The sequence below is a fragment of the Strigops habroptila genome, chromosome 10, assembly GCF_004027225.2.
Source record: "Strigops habroptila isolate Jane chromosome 10, bStrHab1.2.pri, whole genome shotgun sequence".
Lineage (NCBI taxonomy): Eukaryota > Metazoa > Chordata > Aves > Psittaciformes > Psittacidae > Strigops > Strigops habroptila.
In genome coordinates this window covers 37,019,872-37,045,110 of record NC_046359.1, presented here as the reverse complement: position 1 = coordinate 37,045,110, position 25,239 = coordinate 37,019,872, and the positions used below count along the sequence as shown (strand labels likewise).

At 38.4% G+C, this 25,239-nt stretch overlaps 1 protein-coding gene across 9 annotated transcripts in view; it reads left to right on the top strand.

The window, feature by feature from the left end:
* The window catches only part of MARK1 (microtubule affinity regulating kinase 1), a 59,421-nt gene that overhangs the window by 18,958 nt on the left and 15,224 nt on the right, over positions 1-25,239 (top strand). For 8 of the 9 annotated variants that reach the window (XM_030499608.1, XM_030499607.1, XM_030499602.1 and 5 more), the window contains exons 2-11: positions 3,732-3,935; positions 4,657-4,710; positions 12,070-12,118; positions 13,249-13,314; positions 14,319-14,389; positions 15,357-15,413; positions 19,191-19,427; positions 19,517-19,636; positions 23,730-23,829; positions 24,426-24,538. In XM_030499608.1, coding sequence (XP_030355468.1) covers positions 3,732-3,935; positions 4,657-4,710; positions 12,070-12,118; positions 13,249-13,314; positions 14,319-14,389; positions 15,357-15,413; positions 19,191-19,427; positions 19,517-19,636; positions 23,730-23,829; positions 24,426-24,538 — 1,071 coding nt within the window. Of the gene's footprint in view, positions 1-3,731; positions 3,936-4,656; positions 4,711-12,069; positions 12,119-12,191; positions 12,689-13,248; positions 13,315-14,318; positions 14,390-15,356; positions 15,414-19,190; positions 19,428-19,516; positions 19,637-23,729; positions 23,830-24,425; positions 24,539-25,239 lie in introns of those variants that run through there. The other variant, XM_030499609.1, reaches the window with a different exon arrangement.

The window sequence follows — 25,239 nt, the reverse complement described above, 5'->3', positions numbered from 1 at the left end:
TTAGTGCCCTTGGCTTTGCTATAACTCTAATGGAATGTGTCAGAAACAAACCTAGTTAGGCGTAATAAGTGTTAATTGAGCTCTTTCCAGTAGCAAGCTAAAGTTGAATGCTAAAGTTACTTCTCTGAGGTGTCAGAAAAGGTGGTGGATTCTGTTTTATGTGGATTTTTCTTGTATTGTTTTTTATTTTTTTAGTACTAATATGCAGAATACTAAATGGCTGTTCTGATACACCCTTTCAGCTCTAAACTTTTGTTACTGCTGCACCTTTATTGTTTAAAACTGCATTTTATATTAAGAAACATCTATTTTTTTTGTGCTGATTTCTAGACATTTTATTTAACACTGACGTAAACTGAAGATACAGCGACCACGTTTATGATATACTAGTAAGGTAGTGTTTTCCCTTAAAAAAAAGATAAAGAAATACCAGAATCCTTAACTAAAATCCCATGTGGTCAGCTGGAATTGTTTGAGATGGCAGTGAGCTCCAGGGAGAGCAGTGGTTTTTACAGCCTGCTTGTTTCCAGCACCCTGTAAAACTTCTCAGAATTTAGAGATTGTTCTTCTGCAATGGCGTAATCAAATAGCCACATAGTAGCTGATGCATAATGAATGAACCTATTGTAATGGACCAGAAAGATCTTGAAACTACGTAGCCTGTCTTTCTAGACAATGTGGATATTACGTGCTTCTGTGGAATTCAGCTTTAGCATTGTTTGGAAATCATCTCTGAGATACTGGTATTTGACTGACCTTTGTTGTTGTTTTCCAACATCTTAACCTTGATATGTTTCGATGTCGTTGAATGCCGTTTTCTAGAAGCCGATGAGTTTCTAGTTCAAATTCCTCTGTGCTTTCCAGCAATAGCAAGCTGTTGATGTGCAAAAAAAGGCCGATTGCAAGACTGAAGAAGAATAATTTGAATTTCATGCAGTGCTGTTCAAATTCAGAAGTTTGTGAGCCATACACATATATATGTATATAAACTAAGAAACTTGACCTTTTTAATGCATGTTTTCTGTCATCCTTGGGCATAGCTGAGGAGAATGGTTGACTCTGAAGATAACCTAAGAGGGAATAATTAAGAACCTGTCCAGAAGAGCTTAGTTTTACTGTCACAGAAAGTGACAAAATCCAAAATCATCATGACCATGAACTTTGTTACTTCCCCCTGCCTTCAGATTTGTTTCTACATTATATTGTCATTGATGCTTTCACTTGCAATAGCTATAGCTGCTTTCCTTGTTAAATCTGCATTAAAATTATCTCTCCTGTGAAGCCACCATATGCTTTGCCTGTGGCATTGGTTTTGCTTGGCTATCCAACTGTTTATCTAAAAGATCCCTTCAAGTTGGAAATAGGCTAATCCTGTGAAGCGTATGAAATTGGCAATTGATATTAGGGTTGCTAATGCTTCTGGTAGGCATTGTAATTCAAATAGTGAAAACCTAATTGTGTGCATAAACAGGCTCGAAGACTTGAAAACTTGCTTGTGTAGCACAGTAGTGTGGCTCTGGACAGGGTTCTAGGTACAGCTGTAATATTCACTATTGGCACCACAGAAATACTGATCTTGTGGGTGTTGTAGGATCACAGACCAGTTTGGATTGGGAGGGACCTTAAAGCTCATCCAGCTCCAACCCCCTGCCACGGGCAGGGACACCTTCCACTAGAGCAGGTTGCTCCAAGCCCCTGTGTCCAACCTGGCCTTGAACACTGCCAGGGATGGGGCAGCCACAGCTTCTCTGGGCACCCTGTGCCAGCGCCTCAGCACCCTCACAGGGAACAACTTCCTAATGTCTGATCTGAATCTCACATAGATTTCTTAGGCAAGATTTTTATTTGGGCTATGGTTTATCACATGTAGGGCTAATGTTGAAGTAATATTTCGAAGCCTCTTTGCCTGGCTCTGTCCTTCTAATCCTCTCTTTCCAAGACCAGAAAAAGTATTTTAATTACGTGCTTCTAAAGGATAAATGTTACTGCTAGTGTGTTATTTCATGGTTGAATAAATTTGTCTGATACACAGAATCTAAACATGCCTGACTTGCTTGGTTCTGCAGTAGTTTGGAAAACAGTTCAGCAGTGGAGGTAAAGTAGTATTTAGCAGAGAGACTCTGGTAATAAAAAGACAAACAGAAAATTATCTTTAGGAGCATTCTCCTGGCCATAGTGAATAATTAATAATACTGGAGGTGATGTAAGCAGAGCTGTGCTACATTTGGGAAGAACATTCTGGTTGTGGTATACTCCTTGTTTTTTCCAGTTCTGTGGCAGCTGTTTGCTAGTTTTCCCAATTCTGCTAGTGCTTATGTCCTGAAATAATTCCACTTGGCTCAGTGGGGCTATCTGTGAGCCTTGGTGTTTACAGGAGGGGATTGACTGGAGTGTATAATAAAAACACACTGGAGCTGGAAGCACTCTTTACATTTTGCTTGTAGAAGAAAATGATTACTCGCATAAGGAACGATGGGTATCAGCATAGCATACCATGTTACCAGCATAGACCAATGGGTACTGGTATTGGGAGAAACCAAGTGAAGCCTCCCACTGCCTTGTGGCTGCTTTAGCTTAATGTCAAAGATCTGGAAACCTTTGGTCTGTAAAGAAATAGCCTCGGTGGTCTCTACAAAGATAGATAGCCACTTTTTGACTGAAGCAGGGAATAATGGGAAAATATCAAGGTGTCTTTTGAGTTTTGTTGGTGCTTTATGCTTAGCAGGAGCTCAGTGAGTGGAGAGCAAGCATGCTTTTCTGGTGTGAAATCTAAAAACTGGTCTGCAAAGACACTGTTTCTACCCGCAGTATTCTCCTGCCTTAAAATCTGTACCTGAAAAGAGTAGAGGCTAAATTTTACCTGTTACATTTGTACCCATCTGCCAGTAACATTAGAAAGCAATTTGAAATACTGAAACACTTAACACCCCTTTGACATCTTCTGTTACTTTGGTTTCTCCTTGGAACACTTCCAAGCCCCATCTGTATGTTGCCCCTTATATACTTGGAAGTTAAAGAGGACAGAAGCGCTGCAGATTTCGGTGACTAACACTTGATGTGGGATGATGTGTTGGTATGCATTAAAAATAACATCCTTTTAGTTCTTCAGACTTTTTAAGATTTTAAACTATATTTATGAAATATATTTATGAGATTATGGAGTTTTTTAAGAATGGATTATTATTTTTAACTAAAGGTGTAGAGTGTTTGTTATTTGAATGAGAACTTCTGTGCCTTACAGAAAGATGCAGACAGGTTTGGGGAGCAAAGTTACTTGAATAAATACTTTTCTCATAATGTTATTTGAAGAAAGTTAAGAATAAAATAATTGGGTGAAACCTAGTTTCCAAATATGCCAAAGTACAAATATTTATAGTTTGTTTTGAAAAGACTAAATTTGGTGAGGATTAGACAAGTTTGTAATATAGTGGTGTAGTGTGTAGGTTGGCACAGTTTCATATGAAAGCCTGTAATGGTTTGTTGATTACTACCTGGGTGTCTCTAGTTTTACTTTGGGGGCTGGTAAAATCTTTCCGCAGACTTTTCCCGAGACATGCATCAAAGTCTGCCTAAAGACATCATGTTCTTGCTTAGGCTACATCCAAAGTTATATATATTGTAAAAGTAAATAAATTACTCCCCTCTACACCTTTTTATGCTTTTAGTCTATTTTGCTGCAACTGTCTAAAAGCCAAGTAGCTAAATTCCAACCTATTTTATCTGCCTTCCAGCATACCTCTGTGGATGGATACACTGAACCACACGTCCAGCCTATCAAGTCAAGTAGCAGACAAAACATCCCCAGGTGTAGAAACTCCATTACATCTACCAATGAAGAGCATCCTCACATTGGGAATTATCGCTTACTGAAAACAATAGGAAAAGGAAATTTTGCCAAAGTGAAACTGGCCAGGCATGTGCTTACTGGAAGAGAGGTAAGCCTTTCAAGAAAAAAAGGCTAAAAGTGTGGTTTATATTCTCTTTGGCTGTCTTTATAGTAAGTATTTCTGCTATTCTTTTACCTTTCTCTTCCAAATAGAAAAAGCACATTTTTTTGTCACCATAAAGGAAGATGCAGAGAGGCTGTTTCAGGATATAGAAAAAGTTACCCGAGGTGCCCAAGTTTTCTCCCTCTAACCTCTCACCTCTCTTTTAAAAATGTAACTTCTTGGTGAAGAGATCAAAGAGTTTGTTGTGCATCAAAAGGGGTATTTTGGGGCTGGGAGAGGGTCTGTTCAACCCCAAGGATTTCTAAACCCCAAGAGAAATCTATTGATAGATACATTTCATTCATATTGATAAATCTATTGATAGATAGGTCCTTGATATTGAAAGATATTGATAGACAGATCTTGTGTTTGGAGGACCTGGTTTTGCAGTGGACAAGATAACATTGTTCTGTCCAAACACTGACAGAAGTGTAACACTGATTCCTTGGTGGTACCATCTGGTGGCAAAGTTCTGAGCTCCTGCTGATAAATCCTCATAGGTGAGGCAATTTTGCTTGACGTAATGCTTAAAAGCAGTCATATATGCATGTCTTAAAGGTATATCTGTGCTTTTGCTCACAAAGGTGCAATATATTTTTGTGCAAACGTTTTTCTGAGTTTAATAATCCATTTTGGTTTGGTTTGTTGTTTTTTTCCCCCCCCCAAGGTTGCTGTGAAAATAATAGATAAAACCCAGCTAAATCCTACTAGTCTGCAAAAGGTAAGAATATACTGTAAGATCTGAAAGTCTATGAACAGCTGAACTGTGATCTTTTATGTATTTGACAAAAAGACTTGGTCCATTTATCTTGCTAAACAAACATCTTTGTGTACATATGACCTTGGGAGACAGTCTTTACTATAAGGTGCATGTGCAGTTTGTCTGAGGGCAGTTACTCTGTGTGTTTCCTATCTAAGCGTTGCTTCATTGTTCTTCCTTCCTTCTTCAGCTTTACTCTTTGCTGACCGTAAAATTTGTATCTAATTAGGTACACAAGTAGTTTGTCTACTTACTAAATCAAGATGTAATGCTGTAGATGATAGTGTTTTTCTTTGAGTTTCTTTAATATAGTAATTGTGTATAGAATTGCCAGAATGACTGAACATAATCAGAACATTCTTGCTTGTTTGTGCCTGTAGATAGAAATTCAGAAGTCCTTCATAACCATTCTGATAAGTGTTTTAACAAAACCCTGGGGTTTTCTGTGTGCTTTGGATTGCTAATATTTGGGCTAGTGAAGAGGGACCCACAGAAGCAGTACATGACAGAGCATATTGGGGAAATCCTGGGCTGCTCTCATAGCTTTCTACCTAGCTTGGTATTTACACTAGGAGAGCTATGTGAGTTTGTCTCTTTGTTGAGCAGTGAGAGGGTAAAAATGTTAAAATGTTCTGGAAAACTAAGCATGAAAAGCTTAACTTCTGGGATAATTGCCGTAATGACAAGTAAGTTGTATTTCACACAATAATATTCAAAAATAAATCATTCCAGGTGTAAATGAAAGTTTCATAGCCTGTAAAAGATGCTGTCACACTACACAAAAATACTTGTGTGATAGGATACTGCTGCTGTTACTTGGTTTTTGAGTGGGAAGCTGGTGGCAAGAGGAACATTTTTAGGTACAGTTAGAAGCAGCTTATAGCAGAACCAAGTTAAATTTAGTGATTTAACCACAATTCCATTCCTCAGTAACTTCTAGAAATGTTTATCTCATCTTCTGTTTACACTGGAAAGTGTAAAGTTTTCCTTTGAGCATCTTGATTGTAGTTGGTTTTAGGAAAAAAAGATTTTATTTTGAAGCTCTAAATGTCTTCAGCTTCCCACAATTTTCGGAGAATTTTGAGTGAATATTGATTCCCTGAAAGCTTTTAAGTAAGCTTAAGCACAGTTTTTGCACAGTCACTCAAACAACTGTTGTTTTTTAAAGCAAATAAGGGCAGGAGGGTGGTTCATCAGCACATTTACTCCTGTTTCAGGCCTTCAATCACTATTGATTATTATAAATCAAACAAGACAAATATGATATTATCTTAGGCACAGGGTCATTCACAAAGCCATCCCCTTTCCATTCGCTATAATATAAAGGATAGCAAAAGCAAGTAGGTTTTGCTACAGTAATTGCTACTGACCTCATTAAGTGAAATGAGGTGAGGCATCATAGCTTCTCATGCACCATTTTGTTTTATAAACAGAAATATTTGAGCACATACTTCAGTTGCTGAAAGTATTATACAAGCTGGGTCTGTAGTTAGTCACGAGTATGACAGCAAAGAAAATCTTTAGTTTGTTCTTAGCCATTCTCCAGTGTTCTTTAGGGCATAAAGGATGGTGTCATGGTTCAGCCCCAGATGACAACTAAGCACCACGCAGCCGCTCGCTCGCTCGCTCCCTCCAGCAGGATGAGGGGGAGAATCGGAAGAGTAAAAGTGAGAACTCATGGGTTGAGATAAAGACAGTTTAATAGGTAAAACAAAGCAAAACAAGGAATTCATTCACCATTTCCCATCGACAGGCAAGTGTTGGGCCATCTCCAGGAAAGCAGGGCTCCATCACACGTAATGGTTACTTGGGAAGACAAACGCCATCACTCTAAATGTCCTCCCTTCCTTTTTCTTCCCCCAGCTTTATATGCTGAGGATGATGCCATCTGGTCTGGGATATCCCTTGGGTCAGTTAGGGTCAGCTGTACTGGCTGTGTCCCTTCCAACTCCTTGTTCACCTCCAGCCTGCTCACTGGTGGGGTGGTGTGAGAGGCAGAATCGGCCTTGACTCTGTGTAAGCACTGCTCAGCAGCAACTAAAACATCCCTGTGTTTTCAGCACAAATCCAAAACATAGCACCATGCCAGCTACTGTGAAGAAACTAACTCTGTCCCAGCCAAAACCAGCACATATGGACAGGGTACTTTGCAGACATAGTTATTTTAACTTAAACTTAAAAATTAGGAGATGATTACACAAGTAAGCTGATCTTGTGAAGTTTTAATTCTGCATCCTGGTGTGTGCAGTGTGTTAGTCTGAAGTTACTCCTTGCTTTAGGACCTCTATGTCCTTAAATAGATAAACAGTGTTGAATTAAGGGCACTGCCTTTTGTTTTCAATTTGTTCAGTATGTGGTTTCCATCTTACTGGGTTAGCACCTGTTTGGAAGACAGAGCTGGCTTTTTAATGAACTTGCTGTCTTGATAGTAACATATTGTACTGACTTAGCTTTTTCCACTGCCATGATTATAATTTGTTCCCAAATATAAGTATTTGGGTTTCATCCTAACTAGAGTTTGTATCAAAATAGCTGTTCTATTTTCTGTATGTCTGCTACATCTTCTCGGACTGGCTTAACTAGGGAGGTTTCTGAAATAGCCTTCTGTTGCTCTTCTGCAAACTGCTAATGGAGCAGAAGGGGCTTTTTTTTTCTCTTAATAGGCTTGATTAGCAAATGGCAGTTCAGATTTTCCCTTTTTAGGGGTCAGTGTGCTTCTTTTTATTATTTGAACAGATCTAAAGCCTCAAACTTTGGTTCTTTCTTTTCTTAACAACAGAAGATTTGGAACAACTGCAATACATTGCCTACTGAAAGCTATGCTTTTTTGCAACATCCATTCTCAGTAATGATTTAGAAACTAGAGAAGCATTCAAACACATCTTTCAAAGCAAGAAAAAGCCTTGGTTAACTGAAGATTTTTTTTTTTAGTTCGATTGTAGTGACTTAAAATAGTACATCTTAAATGTAGATGTCAGCCTGACAGCAAGTGGAAGTGTTAGCAATGGAAGATCTTTGTACTTTCTGCAGTCTGTGCCCTGAAAAATGAAACTAGAAAAGCAGGATTCAAGTTTTCAAGCATTCTGCCTTTTCCATAGGTACAAGTTCTATGAAATGAGTATGGTGCTGGCTGTCCTCTGCTATGGGTGAAGCTTATTGAGGCTACAAGCCTTTCACAACAAGGAGGTGCTTGTCCAAGAGGTTTTTTGAATGGTAGCACTTTGTTAAGAATAAAGAGTGGTCCTATAAATGTGGGGTGGGTTGGGGGGCAAGAAGTCAGGGAGCACTTACACCTTCTGGGAGAGCAGTACACTGCTGCTCAAGAAAGTAGAGGTGTGCCTGAAATCTGAATTGTATCCTTGTATAATCCTGCAGCTTGCCTCATCATGAAAGCAGAGCTAAGCTCTCTGATCTGTCCAGATTTCTATAAAATTAACAGTCTCGGCTTTGTAGGAAATAACTATGGTCTTGTTGCTTTAATAGATCTATTCTTTTGCATATAGAGGTATCCAGGGTGTTACTGAGGGGTGTAGTGGCTATTGTTTAAAGATATCTGTATTTGTTAAATACATAGTTATTGACATAAATAGTGTTAGTGACCAACGTGCTTCTGCAAAGGGAAAGGGGAGGTGTGAGGATTTATCCCAGAGTAGTGCTCCACAGAATGCAGAGTTTGAATGTAAAAACAACGTACTGAAATACTGGAATACTGTTAATGCTTTTATTCAAGTGTTATCCATTGTTCAGAGATTTTCTAGATTGTTTCTCTCTTATGAGAGAAAATTGGAGGAGGGAACATTGGCATCTTCTTAATTTGTATAAATGTGCATTTACACCAGACCAAATAAAATCCTGAATATGCACCAAGACTCCAGAGAACAGTTCATTTGCCCCATTTCCATCCCACTCCCCCTCTGCTGTTTTGAACATCTGTGTTGAAATAAGGGTCCCTGCTCTTTCTTCTTTGAGAGCCCCTTACACATCCCTTTGGACCACATGGGCCAGCAACTACACAAAGTGTAATGTGGCTTGTTTGTGCTCTCTATGCAGTGCTGTTCCATTATTTCAGTTTTCAGCCTTTCCAACAATTTCTTTCTTCCTGAGTTGGAAGGTATCTGTCATGTCAAGCAGCTTTAGGAAAGCTGCTTGACTTAGTTATGTCACAGTATATTGGAATATGTATTACATCTGCATAATTCCAAAGATGCCTACACCTACACCTACAGGAAAAGGTGTGAAAACATCGGTTTCCAGGTGCATACCTGCTGGAAACTTGTCAGAAGCTGATAACAACTGCAAAACACAAACTCTCAGAGCAACGTGGCTCTCCCCATGAAGAAGGCAACTTGTGTGCTGTAGTTTCAGTAGTGGGCAGGCAGTTGGGAGAGGAGTTTTGCAGGGAATACAACCACGTAAAGTTCTTAATCTTTTCTCAGAGCAAGCCATTTAGTTAGCAGGTACCTGTAAGTAGATTTCAAGATTTCAAGTATTCTTTCAGTTATAACTCTGCTGCTTTCTCTCGTTTCCTGCTCTCGTGTTTGCAGAGAGGCTGTCACCATCGTGTCTGTAAAATAAACCAGCCAGTTTTCATTCATCTTATGCTTGACATGATTTGTGTGGATGAGCATCACCTAAGATAACTTAATCTGCTTCAGCTTTGCCCAGTTCTTGCCCTAAGTATGCAAATGCATTTCAACCAAGATTAAAAGTGCCTTTAAATCAAAATCCCCAAACAAGAAGCCCACCACAGAGCCACTAACCAGCAAGAAAATAGCCAATTACACCTTGTGACTTTGAGTTCATCTGGAATTTGCCTTAGAATAGCTGCTTTCTTTCAAAAGGTTGACTTAACTACTCGTTGTGATATACTCAGGGTGGCTACTCAGACTGTGTACAGCTTGTATATGAGAACATATGTTTCAGTTTTATAAAAAATGCTTATTCAACAGGATATATAATACAAAATGTTGTTAAAAATGTATTGATGTGAATATGGATAAACCTAAGCTCACGCTTTGTGTCTTGGCGATGTCTTTTATTCAGAACCAGGGCAAGCAGATGTTTCATTCATATAAGAAAGTATCTGCATCAGGCTAAAGGTCTTGAGGAAAACAGGCTTTTTGTCCTTTTCCTGGTAGGCTTTTTCCTTTATGTAAAAAAAATTACATACTATGTGGAATCAAATTAATGTCACTGAAATAGATTTGCATCTTAAACCAATTAGTAAACTTTGAAATCCTGTGAGAATATTGAATAGAATAATTCATGTCTCTTCTTCTTTTTCCAATTACTGTGTGCTTCCCATTACATGTAAAATTATTTCTTTGATCTTTTCTCTGGATTTGAAATTACTTTATATATAGCAGTCTATATTTTAATTCTGCTTATGAAGACATGCTTTCATTGCTGTAACTTTTATACCAGCATTAATACTGTTAAGTTAGGAAATATCTTTCCAGCATTCTGGAAGGAATTGTGGCTTTCCATATACCTGCTTAGAAGCTCTTCTGAAGCTGTACCCTTGTTTGGTTTAGATTTGTTAGCTTCTGACTAATTGATACTGAATAGCTGGGAAACTCTATGTGTTCTTGTGCAGCAAATTCAGTTATAAAACCAAAAAATGCATAAAGAACAGCCTGGTAGGATGTTTTTTCATGGGAATAACTGACGTGATGAGGAAACAAGAATATTTGCTTAAGTTTAATTCTAGTAATTTAATTCTAATTCATACTATTACATACCCATGTGTTATGTTTTGAACACCAGCAAACTGCATCATACTGATCATGTTGTCATAGAAATGTTTTTATAGGCCTTGCTTCCTTCTGAAATTGTTTTAATGGCAACTGTAAAGCAAGTGGATAGTAACTAGCTTGAAATACTCACATAATGTCAAGCTAGAACTGCAATAATATCGATCAAAAGCTGAATTTCAGAAAGATGTTGCTCTGTGCTCTTGTAGAATAAATGGAGAATTTTAGAAATGTTATGACTAAATAGAGTAAGCAAAAAAAAGAATCAGCATTGTCTAAGCAAAAGAATTTTAATTTCTCTTAACTTGTAGCCTCAGCCATCATAAAATAGAAACTGAAGCGCTGCTCTTTGAGGAGGTGTCCGCTGTCTGGCTTGCCTCCTTGTACCCTTCTGCAAAGGTAGTGTCTGAACAAATGGGACTAATTTTGGAAATGAAGGCAGAGACGTCCTCTGAGACATCAGAGAAGCAAAACAGCAACACCACACTTCTGCACTGAGCCGAGCTGCTCTGGAAGGAGGACTGTACGGCTAAGACATTTCCAAAATGTCTTAAGCATTTTGCTGAAGCCAGTGAGCTTTTCTTCCTTCATTTCAGCATCCTACTGCAACCCAATGCAGGACTAAGCATGCAGCATAGTAAATAGAATTGACAGTGGGGTTATGCTGTTCACTTGAAGTAAAACAGTGCAAGCTTATCAGTATTGACAGCTTTAAGTGCAGAGTGACGGAACTATGTAGTCATTTTGGATTCCTTTCGTTTGCCTTCTTTCCTTTGAGCCCCTATGTTAGTTTTGCTTCATCTCTTATTTAATCAATAAACCCATAGAAATTTAAGACCTAAGACCTTGTTTCTGGTTAAAAAAGTCATCAACCCACCATCGCCTAAAGTGTATACACTTAGGGCTGTAAGTTTGTCCAGTTGTTTTTAATTATGTGACTCAAGGTTCTAACGCAGACTTTCAGCAATCAGAAACCTTCAGGCCTTGCCAGGGGGAGAGGGGACATTCCTGTTTATGACCCAGTGTAAAATCTAGTAGTTGTGAGAAAAGTGAACTCGCCTGCTTCACCTCTATGGAGCAGCAGGTCTGGGGGAAGCCAGGATTCATGATATCTAATTCCATTTCAACATCTGTGGGTTCAACTTTTCTGTAGTACTATGCCTTGTATTTGCACCTGCTGTTATGTATATATTCAGAGTAGTTAGGTGAGCTGGCCAGTCACCAAAGAAATCAGAGCAAAGAGAGAACAAAAACTTATGTGAATAATCTGTTGGTTTTGTCAATGCTGAAACTCCAGAAGGGGCTATAAAACTTACCTGTGTCTGTTTGTATAAAGCTTAAAATTTAGTCTGGTTTTGCTATGTAGTTGGTAGTGGTTATTTTCATATAATGTAGAAGATGCAGATTATGTTTCCTGTAGTTCACTGTGCTATATTTATCTGTATTTTATGCTAATGCTAGTTTCTGTGGTTTGTGCTGCTCCTTTTTGGCAGCTAACGTTGCATATCTTGTGTAACTTCTGCCTAATAAACACGCTCTTAAGAAAATTGTCTTGCTTCCTTGACAGTTGTTTCGAGAAGTACGAATAATGAAGATACTGAATCATCCCAATATTGGTAGGAGCCCTGCATTTCTGCAACCTTTTTTCTATTATACTGTTTACATTTTACTCTCCTTGGCTTTATTTGAATGTACTTTACTCCTATGCTGTTAAACTTTTTTTGAGATAATAGGACAGTGAGCATTCAGTAAATGCTTCATTGTCTCACCTCCTTTACTGACTCTGCTTGAAGCAAGAATGGTGCTCTGAGGTGAGAAACTGCTCAGTCCATGAAAGCCTTAACACAACGTAGGAGATGCTGAGCACTCACTCTGGTCTGTTGAGGGCCCCAACTCCCGTTTTCCATTGAAATTACTCTTGAGGCCAAAAAGCATGAATTTTTTTAGGTGAAAGTAGCAAAACTCCATTAGTTCAGTCTAGGAGAGACTCCTGCTGACTAATATTTCCAGAAAATTAGAATTACAAAGTATGTAATTTTCCCTTTCTGCTTTAGTTCTTTCACCTACCCCACAGCTTCAGGGCCCTACTTTGTGATGACAATTCTTCTGGCTGAGGAGGGCTGGACAGTCTTGTTCCAGAGACAGTTAATGGTCCTGAATCGGCCAGAGGGCTTGTTGCATACAAGGTATGGACGAGGTGTACAAGTTATTACATGCTAGGCACTCCCTCTCATCCCTTGAATTGTTTGTTGCTTTTCCAGCATTCTTAGCTTCTGCTGGTTTTTGTTTTCTTGGGGGTGGTGGTGGGGCTGTGTTTGTTTTAAATGGATGGTTACTATTACAATCTGAGGAAAGTCTTTCAGACTTAATGTTTCTGGTACCTACTTGGTCAGAATCTCAGATTTCTAACTGGGAGCAGTTTACTAGCGAAACAGGGAAGGTTTGTATGATCTTGAAGATGTCCGTGTCAAATTAAACACTAATTTCAGCATGAACTCGTTTGTACAGCGTGCATAAAATTCTCAGAAAATTGTGAATTAATATGCTTTGTTACCAACTGTGATTTAGAAATTAATTTTGCTTTTTCCCCCCCTCAAAAGAATGCTAACCTGAAGGACATAAACTTTTCATATGGTTTAGTGTTATCGCTGGCCATAAATTGTACTTGCTTCATGAGTATAATTTTTTGTTTGTGCTGTGCTTTCGCTCCCTGCTGCAATCTCTTTCTCATTCATTTTTCTTGCAGTAAAATTATTTGAAGTTATTGAAACTGAAAAGACCTTGTATTTGGTAATGGAATATGCCAGTGGGGGTAAGTGGATTCTTAATTCTGCTTTAAGAATAAACTGAAATACGGAAAGCCATGTCAGTTGCATGCCTAGGAATGATATAAGAACTTTATGGTTAATGGGTTATTCTAATCTGGCCTTCACAACACTCCTAACAGACCTCTCAGGGCAGAGTTTCTTGCTTGCATCATGTTCTGTAAAGTAACCCTTTAGGTTTGTGCTGAAGGGTAGTTACCGTTCTCAGGCTTCTGCTGGAATTTCAGGAGATAATCTGGTGCTGAATCTGGCAAACTTGACTCTGTTTCTCTGCTATATTTAGGCAAGCACTGGTGCCTTGTATGATCTTGGAAATGCGTGCCAAAGCACTTGGAGAGGCAGGTCCAGGGAAGAGGAGTAAGGAACACAGGAAGGAGAGAAGCAGGATTGTAACGAGTGAGAGGGATAATGGGTGCCTGCTTGAGAAGCTGCTTAGCAGCTGAATGGGGATGTTTGAATGTGGAAAGGGAATCTAGCACAGGGCTAGTGACCAGCTAGGAAAGGCTGCTCATCAGACAGTGCAAAGATGAGGATCTGAAAGTCATTAGAGCAGCTATGTTAGAGAACAGGAAGGGAAAACCAGAAGTAATACAGATAGTGTTAAGTGAAGCCACTAGAGATATGCAAAACAAATCTGATGCATAGGAAGCTGCCTATTTCCCAGTGTGTCTTATATGCAATATGAATGGTTTTTATTATTAAAGTCTCTTTTTTTGTTTGTTTCACAGTGGTTCTTTAAGTAAATTTATTTTTAAAATTGAAGAAGCCTTAGTATGAAGGGTTCCATTTTTATATTTCTTAACTATTACGTGTCTAAGAAGTGAAATTCAGTGCAAACAGTCAAAGGGAATTCTCCCTGGCTGCAACTATTTCCTTTCCCTTCAAGAATGTGGGGTGCAGGGTGTTGTTTTCAAGCATGATTTGATTGCGCATGACAATCAAAAATGAAACCTGTGCAATAGGACTGATGTTTTGTCCTTGTCGTGGTCAGGAGAAGTGTTTGACTACCTAGTTGCACATGGAAGAATGAAAGAGAAAGAGGCTCGTGCAAAATTCAGGCAGGTATGAACTTAACATTCACTTTCTTTTGTTTCTATTTATGGTGTTTTCGGATAGACATGAGGGTGAGCATGCTTCTTGTACTTTAAAAGAATATTCATTGTTGTGATAATGTTTATTAAAGCTGGAGTGGAAAAAAATCCCCAAAGAGAAAAGTATCTGCTTCCTACGTACTGTCTAAAAATAGTAAGACTGTTTTGCATTCTTTTTTAGTGGATTAGTTCCTAAGAGCCCCATTTTTTGTTGTGAGTCATTTGAGGGTTGTAATCCTTTTCTGAATATTTTAGAATTTAACAGATGTTCTGTCTAGAGATGTTGATATGATGACACATATCGCTGTGTCATGTCACACTGTTTGCTATGAAGAGTATTAAGTAACAAGTTCTTATACTCTCGTTACAAGCTTTCTCATCTTTTTTTCTTACCCTGTTTTTGGTGATTTCATTGTGAAAAGCTTTTGCTATTTTTCAGAATTAAGGTGTATAATTAACATGTAAAGAAAGTGCTTTTAGTTTGCTGTTTCAGGCTTGGGTTTTGTTATATGTATGTGAAAGATACAGAAGAACATGTTGAATGAACTGTTCTGTTAGGGATGAATTGCAGAGCTATACTGCAAATATTTCAGAAGATAAAATCTGAGTTGGTACATCCGGCTATTGGGTTGGGGGGGTGGAATAATTTCCTTTTATAGTTACTGCTATTGGGAGATCTGCTTTTAAAATAGATGTTTCTCCTATTGCCTCAAGGAGTATGTATTAAATTTTCTTAAATAAGAAAATGAGCTGCTTTTAGGGACTTTTTAGTGTTGGAGCTTTAATGAAACTTACATGAATATTTTCTAAAATTAAAGCTGTGTGTATTAATATCTTATGTTCTACTGAATCATATGAGAAGCCAAAATTATATACTAGATTATATACAAATACTGAGATGGAAATTAAGTATTTCACTGATCATCTTGGTGTTTCAGATCGTATCTGCTGTGCAGTACTGTCATCAGAAATGCATAGTTCATCGTGATCTTAAGGTAGGCTATTACTTCTTTTTCATTTTGCTGGTTGACAGTATAGACTTTATTTCATTCTACATACTTGTCCTTGCCACTGTCTGTGAATGCCTCAAACATGTGAATGAGGTAACTCACTTATTCTCAATTTTCTGAAGCACAAAAATCATGTTGCTTGCCTGTTGGAACAGGGGAGAGACAAGAACAGAATGTGTTACTTTCATTCTGGTTTTGGCTTTAAGGAAAAGACATACTCTCCAAAGAATTATACCTGCTGGCATGCAGATATCTACACTGTGAAGCTGCAGAAGTTCAGTGATACCAGTCAGCACTAAAACATTTTCAATTAAAATAGATTGCATAAGCATATAACCTTGTACATAAAACAATCTTGTCTTAGTGTTTCATAAGAAATATGTTAGGTTTTTAATCCATTTGAACTTCTGGTTTATACTCTTGTGTTTAATCAGACGAAAAATAAATCAAAGGTAAACAGAAATTAGTTGAACTTCCTTTTTTTTTTTTTTATGTTTTCTAGTATTCTATCTGTATAAACATCCTAGACCATGTTAAAGAGTTCAGCAATTACAGGTACAACAAGCCTTCAGTCTGAAGCTATCTTCATGCCAAGTTTAGATATCACGGGACTTGGACACAGTACCTTCACCTGCTTAAAAGTTGGCTGGTGCTCTTTGTATGTCTTTGTATGCTTACAAAGAAAACACTGATGTAGATTCTTTTCTTACCAGTGTATCTAAAATGTTGAATAAGCTGAACTTGAATAACTCTGAAAGGTTTGTTTTATCGGTATCTTTTGTCTTAAGGGGTTTTTTTACTAGTATCTTTTGTCTTAACTTCCTTATAATACACTGCAGCATGCTGTTGACCTCTTTCTCACAAATCTGTTCCCTAATACCTGTCGATCTGCCAGCTCCTGTGTGTGCATATGGTGCTGGATAATACATCCTTTTCTGCTGAGTCCTCCCTGCCCCAGGACCATTGTCATCTGATGATGGAGGTGCCTGGCCAGCACTCTGAAATCAGAATGCAAGGAAGGAAAGGGCTGGATCTCATTGAAATCTTGATTTTAAAAAAATGCCTCCCCCTCTTGCATGGTGGTTTGGAGCCCGTGAATGTTTTGTCAGGCTCCCTGGGGCTTATTGCAGTCACTGTTGTTGAGCTTTCCAGAAAGTTGCACCCAGGGACCCATTGGCTTGGCCGGACAAGCCGCTTTCGGTGGTTGACTCGGCTCTATACTTGGCTGGGAGTAGGGAGCCAGCCATCTCCTTGTGCTTATCTGGCACTGGCTTGCTCAGCCCAGCTGCATTATCGAGTCCTACTGCATTAACCCCTGTGGTTAGTTAGCATTCTGCACCTTGCTCTTTCTCCCAAAGCCCATCACAGCCTCTACCCAACATTCATTTCTTAGATCCATAGGGTGCATACAGCTCACTGCATTGCTCACAGGACTGTCCAAAACTGCTTTGCGGGGCTTATGCAGGATCCCTTTCACCATCTGTCACAAGTACTCTGCTGCTGATCTCCTTCCTATTTGCAAAACAGGCAGGCAGGCTCCAAAATAATTTCTTTGCCTTTCTCTCTCTGACTTTCCCTTAGATGGAGTTATGCTAGACTCATTTGAAAAGTTCAGTGTTAGGTGTGATTTGAGAGCCAGTCAATGAAAAATACATTCCCCAAAGAAAAAAGAGAGAAATGCATGGCTTTGAGGAGGTGTTCTCACTTTGTCTCTTCTTTCCAAACGTTATGTGTCATCTCTGTCTCACTTAAAACTCTTCTTGTGGAGCTGCAGAGAAGGAAGAAGCAACTTTAAAGTTGTGTCTGCATTCGCATCTGCTTCTGTTGACTTTCTCCGTGGTATCAGCATGCTGACCAATTGACACTTAGCAATGCAAGGCAGAGATTTTTGCTAAGCCTTTTTGGCTTTGATAACAGAAAGGATAAACTCTATCAAATGTAAGTTACTAAACTAGAAAGACATACAAGAAAATGTGCAAGTTTGTCCAGACTATTCTGGCAGAAAAGAAGGGAGTGCAAGGCCTGTGGGTGCTTAAGCCACCTCCTTTTAATCTTCTGTGTTTATAAACAGCTTGCGTAGAAAGGGCTATAACCAATTCGAGCTTTGCTCATCCTGTGGTGCACAAAGCTTATCTTACCTTTTCAGTGACTGTTAATACTTTTTGCTCTGAACATCTAACCAACAAGAGCATAGTCTTTCTATTTGGCATGTTAAGAATGGGTGGTTTTAGATGTTTTTGTTTGAAGTGAGGAACCTAAAAGCATAGGGTACTTGGGTAGCAGAGTACTGTTGAACTAGGAGGACTATTGTAATCGCAGAGCAGCTGCGCTGACAGTAGTGTTTTCACCACAAGGAAAATGAAGTCTTTGTTCAGTAATGTAGAAGCCTGTCAAATCTGGAAAATAGATATCTCTGTGAGTCTGTCTGCAGGCACATCAGCTGGAACCAGCTGAGATTACAGGTCATGAATTGGGAAAATAAAATATTTTCCGGGGTAGTTAATTTATAAAAACAGGCTGTATTTTACTCCTGGTAAAGGCTAAATTCTGTTGTGCAGCTTTGACTTCATATACTGGTAATTGTTTCCTGTTCTGCTCACTGAGTGCAGGTGAAATTATTAAACACAAAACCAACAAACAAACCAACCCAAACAAAATCATGTTTACCCGAACAAATTGATTGCTGCTTCTCTTCATTCTGAACTTTTCTGGGCTCAATTCTGAGCGGAGCATTTGATGAGAGGTATTTGTGTTTGCTATAAAACTGATGTTTGCCAATGAGGTGAATCCTCTGCTCTGGCTAATGTCTGTCCTCCTGTTGAAAAAGTAGGATTCCTGCACTGCTCAGTGCTGCTAATATGCAGATCAAGCACTGGGACCCAGTTAGATGAGCAAACATTGCCCACTTCTGCTGCGCTCCCTGCGCAGCATCCTTGCATTGTGGGAATGCACTGTATGGGGGTTTTTTGAGTAATGTATTCATATTTACCTAATCTTGCTCTTTTGATCTTCCTACCTAACTTTGATACTAAGTATAAGGTACTGTTTATTGACTCTTCAGGTTTCTGAGTACTTGCATCTATATATATGTGATGCATTGCACTTACATGATGATTGCTGCACAGGCATGAATATTCTTAGATGTAGAAAACATGCATTTTTTCATACACAATGCAATTCCTGAGTGTTAAACACCTTTGATGGTGTTATTGCTAAAGCAAACACCAATAATAAAGGAGAGAGCATTTTTTGGTACAGAATACTGAGTTACAGTACATAGCTTGAAATATGTCATCGTGTAAACAGAATAGATCTTCTTTTAAAGCATTAAATCCCTTCTAGCATTTACCCCACCGAAATGGTAAATGATATCTGGGATTAGATTTACACTCCTTAGCGTCAGAAGTTGGCATGAACCTGTCAAAAGCTGAAACTGCTGTCCCAAGATGTCTAAATACTTCAGTCTACATCCAAACTGAGTTGTTTCTTCCAGAGAAGAAAATCTTCACAGCTGATTCACTAGCTGACTTTCCAGTCTGTTTAGCTGCTTTAACAGTAATATTTCTTTGAGTAAACATAGTGGATTTCCAATCTTTGTAATGTATTCAAGGGAGATTTGTTTTCTTTTATTCTGCAAGAAAGAAAAAGATGGTGAACCATTTAAAAACAAATGTTTGCATTTATTGATAAATGCTACTCTGTAATATATTGATCTTATTCTGATACACGAATTGTCCTTTTTCTCTCTTATTTTTCTCTTAGGCAGAAAACCTTCTACTCGATGCAGACATGAACATTAAAATTGCAGACTTTGGTTTTAGTAATGAATTTACAGTCGGTAATAAACTGGACACGTTTTGTGGAAGCCCGCCTTACGCTGCTCCTGAACTTTTCCAAGGAAAGAAATATGATGGTCCTGAAGTGGATGTGTGGAGCCTTGGGGTGATTTTGTACACACTAGTAAGCGGATCGTTGCCATTCGATGGTCAGAATCTAAAGGTACAGTTACAGTATGGAAGCTTGGCTTTCCCTCTCCTTAAATCTTCAATGCCATTAGAAGGCTCACCTTTTCAAACTCTGTTTTAAAGGAACTGAGGGAGCGAGTGCTGAGGGGGAAGTACCGCATTCCATTCTATATGTCCACAGACTGTGAAAATCTACTTAAGAAGCTACTAGTACTGAATCCAATAAAACGAGGCAGCTTGGAAGTAAGTAATCTCATCTTGGGGAAAAAAGGAGGGCTCAGATTAAGAAAGAATAAAATACACTAATTACTTAAGACTATTTTTCACAATAGGTACTTTCTTTGCGTTTTAAGGACCCAAAAGTTGTGTTTAAAAAAAAAAAGAGCGAGAGAGGAAATGTCCCAGAAACAGCTTGAAAATATAAAATGTTAATGGATGAAAGTCTAACCTTAATTGCAACTGACTATAGACTGTAATTGAAGAGTATTTCAAAATGCAAACCGCTCCCACTTGTTTCGGTCAGATAATGGAAGTAGTTCAAAATGGGGGGCAAGCAGGATAAGAGTGTAAATATCTTGTTCTTGGGGGGGTTTCAGAAAACCAAAACCAGCAGCAGGCAGTACCATCAGCCATTTTGACTTAACTTACCATATCCAGCATGATTTCTTAAAAAGGATAGATAAAAGAATAAGTGTGATTGAAAACTACATGGGTGTTTCTGTTTGTTTTGGTACCATAATACAGATAAACACTTAAGAATGCCATGAATGATGAGAGTAATTGCTAGTAATTTCTCTGCAGCCCTTCCTTTCCCCCTTCTGGTACTTTTGTTTCTGAGTAGCTGGAAAATTAACACGTATAATAATACTGTGTCCCGCAGCTAAAAGCTGTTATGAGGATTTCTACCGAGTTATGATTTTGTTGTTCTTTTTGGTAAATTAGGCTTTGTAACATGGCTAAAAGGTTGTGGTTTTAAGGTGCTATTTCATTCAAGATTGCTGTACTGGCATGTACTTACTGGATGATTCTGGAGCTGATGTTTAGCAAATATTTTGTGTAGCGTTCACTCTAAATGCTCTTCTGTTCTATTTTGTGAATTGTTTAACAAAGAGAGACTCTTGAAAATACCATCTACTTACCAGAGATGAAAGTAGAGCAGAAGATAAATAGAATGGGTTTAAAGTAGTATTTACGTGAGTTAATCAACAGTGATTTTGTTTCATCTTTCTCTGCCTATTTGTGCAGCAGTGGATGGTGTTCCAAAGAACAAACCCCATTTAAGCAGCTTTTTATTTGTAGTGGCATGACTTGCACTTCCTGGCACGGATGCTACCTGTGTAAGGTAGCATGCATTTACTGAGCTATGTCTGCATGCAACTTGTCTCAAGGTGATGCTGGTTTGTGACTTGTTATAGTTTTAATTTTAATAAAACCTGTGCTGAAGAGAATAGTGAACGGTGGCTTCTACTTTACTGATACTCATTAATTATGTTGTGTTTACTACTGTCTAGAGGACATAATGGTAAGAGCGTAGTCACTCGAAGGTGGTGAAAGGATTGTGCTTTTCTGTGTCGTGTTTTAAGTTTAGGAAAAACATTTTCCTTTTATTGAACTTTCCTCTGTATTTTCAGCAGTTTCTCTTCAGATCTAATTTCACTTTCATTCTAGATAACTGTAGTGTTATCCAGTTCTCCTAAAATTCCTTCCCGTCCCTAGAGAGATGTGTTGGATAGCAGCCTTGCTCGAACAGCGTAGTTGTCTGATTATACCAAAGAGAGTAAGAAAATGTTATATGTGACAGGGGGTCTCAAGCCAGTACCAAAATACTGATGATCAGTTTGCTAATCTGAGGGAGAGAAACATCACAAATGCTCTTAAAATATGAATGTTCCTGAAACCACATCTATGTTGATTTAGAAAGCCGTGGTTCGTACTTTGGAAAGAAATTACTATTTCTTCTACTTCTAAAAATACATATTTAGAATGAAAGTGCATATTTATTAGTAGATTCTAAAAGTGGAAAGACAATCTCATCTAAGGTGGGGAGGGGTTTAGTTCTGTGCTTTGTCTTTTAATTATTTGTTCAGCCCCAGCCATCCACCCGCTCAGTTCCCATGCCTGTTTTTCCCTCACCATTCAATAGGATGTTTGTCAGTGACATGAGCATCAAAGCTGAGGCTGACACAGGATCAGCACCATATGGGTTAGGCTTTAGCACTTTTGCTCTGGTAAAGGACCAGGCAAATGTTTATTAAAATGGTTCATCTAGACTTTTTCATGGTTGCAGCAAAGAGAAAACATTTGAGAAGCAAGAGAATGTTGTTGTAAAATCTTCACAGGAAGAGATGGGGAAAAACACATTGTCAGAAAATGTGGGATCTCTCTTAAGTATCAGGATTTCAACAAATTCCTCCTCCCTCCAGTCTTCAATTCGTTCAAAGCAACACTATGTGAAATTCCCAGAGAGCAGATTTATGCTTACAAAGAGTAATAAAGCAAATCATTTTGAGACAGACATGTCTTGAGCCAGGCCAGATTATGTTTAGGTTGTTTTCCTGAAGATTGAGGGAAACCTCATCACTAATACCTAGTTGGTTGAAATTCGGTTTGGGCTGGTCTGTAAGAAGTACAGTTTGGGTCAGATCTTTACCCTGACCAAGACTGCTGCTCTTGAATCAGCCGACTGAAAGCCCAGCAAAACTTACACAGATTTAATACTGATCCTGAAACTGGATCATTTATGTCACTTCAAAATGTTTGAGTGTAAGAGCCTGTTTTAAGAGTTGTACAGTAACCCAGTGTGCCTATGAGATCATGTATTTAAAAGACAGAAGCTAGCAGAAGTTTACATATTTAACAGATGGAAAACCTAGAGCAGATTACATTGAACTGATCCACCTACTGAAGAGACATGAAAAACTGTAAGTGGGAATTGTTGGGTTTGCCTATTAATTCAAGAAGGATTGAGAAAGGGAGATAGGATTTGAGCAGTGTGATTCTTATCATCCAAACACATCTTCATGCTTAAAATTTAGATTTACAGTGTCTTTAAAAAATGGTAATTGCAGATAGCACATAGTACTCTTTGGGAAGCTTATCATGTTACTGCAAGGCTACAAATACATAACCAAAGGCTGTTGCAAAAGAGGCTTGTGCTCTGTGTGCCAGAGATACAATATAGAAATACATGTGCACAATCCCTTCCCCTTTATGCCTCCCTCAAAAGCCAAAAAATCAATTCTGTGGCAGAACTTTGAACAAATCTGCAGTCTTACTGTCAGTCAAACGTTAACTGGCCCAAATACAGAGTTCTGTATTGTTCTTGTAAGGATACAGCTATTTGGGTCTTTAATTTGGCAGCAGCATTACATACAAAGAATCTGGTTATATCAATGGAAACTTGAGTCTTTTGCTCTTTGTGAGAAATAACTTAATTCGGCGTTTGCAAAGCATATTTGGAGCCTGTGGGAAACTTGACTTGCTGGCACTTGTTTCACTCTCTTGTCAATCTAGTGAGCAATATTAGCATCTGTCCCTAAAGAGGCGTGTGTGCCTGGTGCTGTAGGAGGGAAAACGTTTTTAGCTGTTTTAAAGATTAATATATCCGTAAGGAGAGATTGTGGTGGTGGTTTGGATTCCAGCTGATCAGTCTGGCAGGCTTATAAAAAGATCCAGGCTACAGCAGAAGGAAATTTTCCAAAGAATGCAGAAGGAAATATCTGCACGGCATAGAGAGAGTTAAGAAGCATTTCTCCCTTCAGCCAAACTGTGAACATATTTAGGTCAAGTGCAGGGAGAAGATCCATAGGAAAAAGTGACCAGTTGGCATCATGAGCTTGAAACAAATGACTGTAGGAAGCATTGGCATGCTCCTGAAATATTCCCTGGTTTCTAAACACATCCTTTGTTATTATTTGAAGGAGTTACTTACTGTGGTACAGTTGATAGTGTAGTAACATCTAGGGATTTTAATCAAGATTAGGGCATGAGTGTCAGGCACTCAGCAAGGTGAGATTAAGAGGTGGTGGAAGTGAAGGATGCAAATGGAAGATTTTTGCGTGTTGAACTGCAAGTTCTTTTCTCTTGGCAGTTTTTCTGGTATTTTGGGTGGGCAGGTATTGTAAAGGGTAAATAATAGAGGAGGTGAACAAATGGAGACAAAAGGATGTGAGAGATAAAAGAAGAAACTGTAAGATGGGAGGGGAAAGGTGTGAGCAAAAGAGCAGCATTCAGTTTATTATGAATTTTAAGAGTTGTTTTTCCCCAGACCAGCTAGCCCGGATTTCCTTAGGCATGGTAAATGGCATATTGACCTAAAGCTCATTTCTTTCCTTAGCAAATTATGAAGGATCGGTGGATGAATGTTGGCCATGAAGAAGAAGAACTAAAGCCATATACTGAGCCTGAACCAGATTTTAATGACACTAAGAGAATAGGTAAGACTTTTACAAGGATGTTGCATCTGATGTACATAGGCAATTTTATCTTGTAAATCCAACTAAACTCTTATCAAATTTGAGATGCAATCTCATCTTACAAGTAAAATGTTTTTATTTAAATGAGAAATTTCATTACAATGCCCTCCTTATAACTACTGTTGTGACTTCATTGAGCTGACATAAATCTGCAAGCATAGTAAGAGACAAATAAGATTACAGAATTCAGCAGGCAGAAGGAAACAGTTTTTGTTTTGAGAGCAACAGTTTTTATCTGGCATGGTCAGAGAAAGATAGTGTGTTGTCCTTGTAGCTGTTCATAGTTTCTATTTGCCAGTGTTGTCGTTGAATAACGTTTAATGTTGAATGACATTGAACTATGTTGAATAACATAATTGAGAGTTTTCAAGAAGAACATAACAATGAAAGAGGGGAGTTGTAGCCTTTTAGATTTTGCACAGCAAAGATGATGCTGGTTGAGTTGAATCCCAGTTTCCTGTTAAATTATGAGGGTTTTTTCTACTTCCATTGTTCTTTAGTTGTCAGTAAACCCAAGCACTTATTCTGGTAATCCATCTAGCTCTTCTTACTTTTAGACATAATGGTCACAATGGGCTTTTCAAGAGAAGAAATCCATGAATCTTTAGTAAACCAAAAGTACGATGAAGTCATGGCTACTTACCTACTTTTAGGTAGAAAACCACCTGAAGTAAGTGCTACCTAATTTACATCTTCTCTCTTCTCCTTTATATCTGGCTGGGTTGAATATTCTGGTTGTTAATGTTTTTCTGAACTATTTTGTCACATCTTCTTGTAAAACAAATTGTGATTGATAACTAACTAATGTCCTTCCCTTTCCATATCTTCTTGGATATATTGGTAGTTCCCATATGAAGAAATAGACTGAATATCTTCACATTTGCTTGTAAATCTGTTGAATTGCTTTTTTAAAAAGCTAGCTGTTAATCTGAAGTGAAATGACTTCTAAGTGCCGAGTCTTCTTCCTGTCATGTGCCTTTACAGTTAAAATCTGAAACAGCTAATTTCACTAGAGCAATTATTCCTCAAACTGCTAAGATGTAACATCCTTTATTTCTCAGAAATGTGCTCAGCCTTTCTCACTTGTACTATTTTATAGTGTATTTTATAGTTTAATAAATACCTGCATCATAACCATTAACATTTGTGATTTGTGATAGGAAATCTTTTGACTGTTTTGGAACCAGAGGGATCCTGTAGGACCATAGGGATTTTCAAGGAATCAAATCAAGACCAAGGCTTTCTTTTTGAAGGAATTTTTTTCCTGCTGCTTCATTAGCCTTCCTTCATTTCTAAGATAGTGTAGATCTGATATGTGCATCGCTGAGTGCTTTTTCCCACAACATCTCTGAACCAGAATTCCCTTGTGAT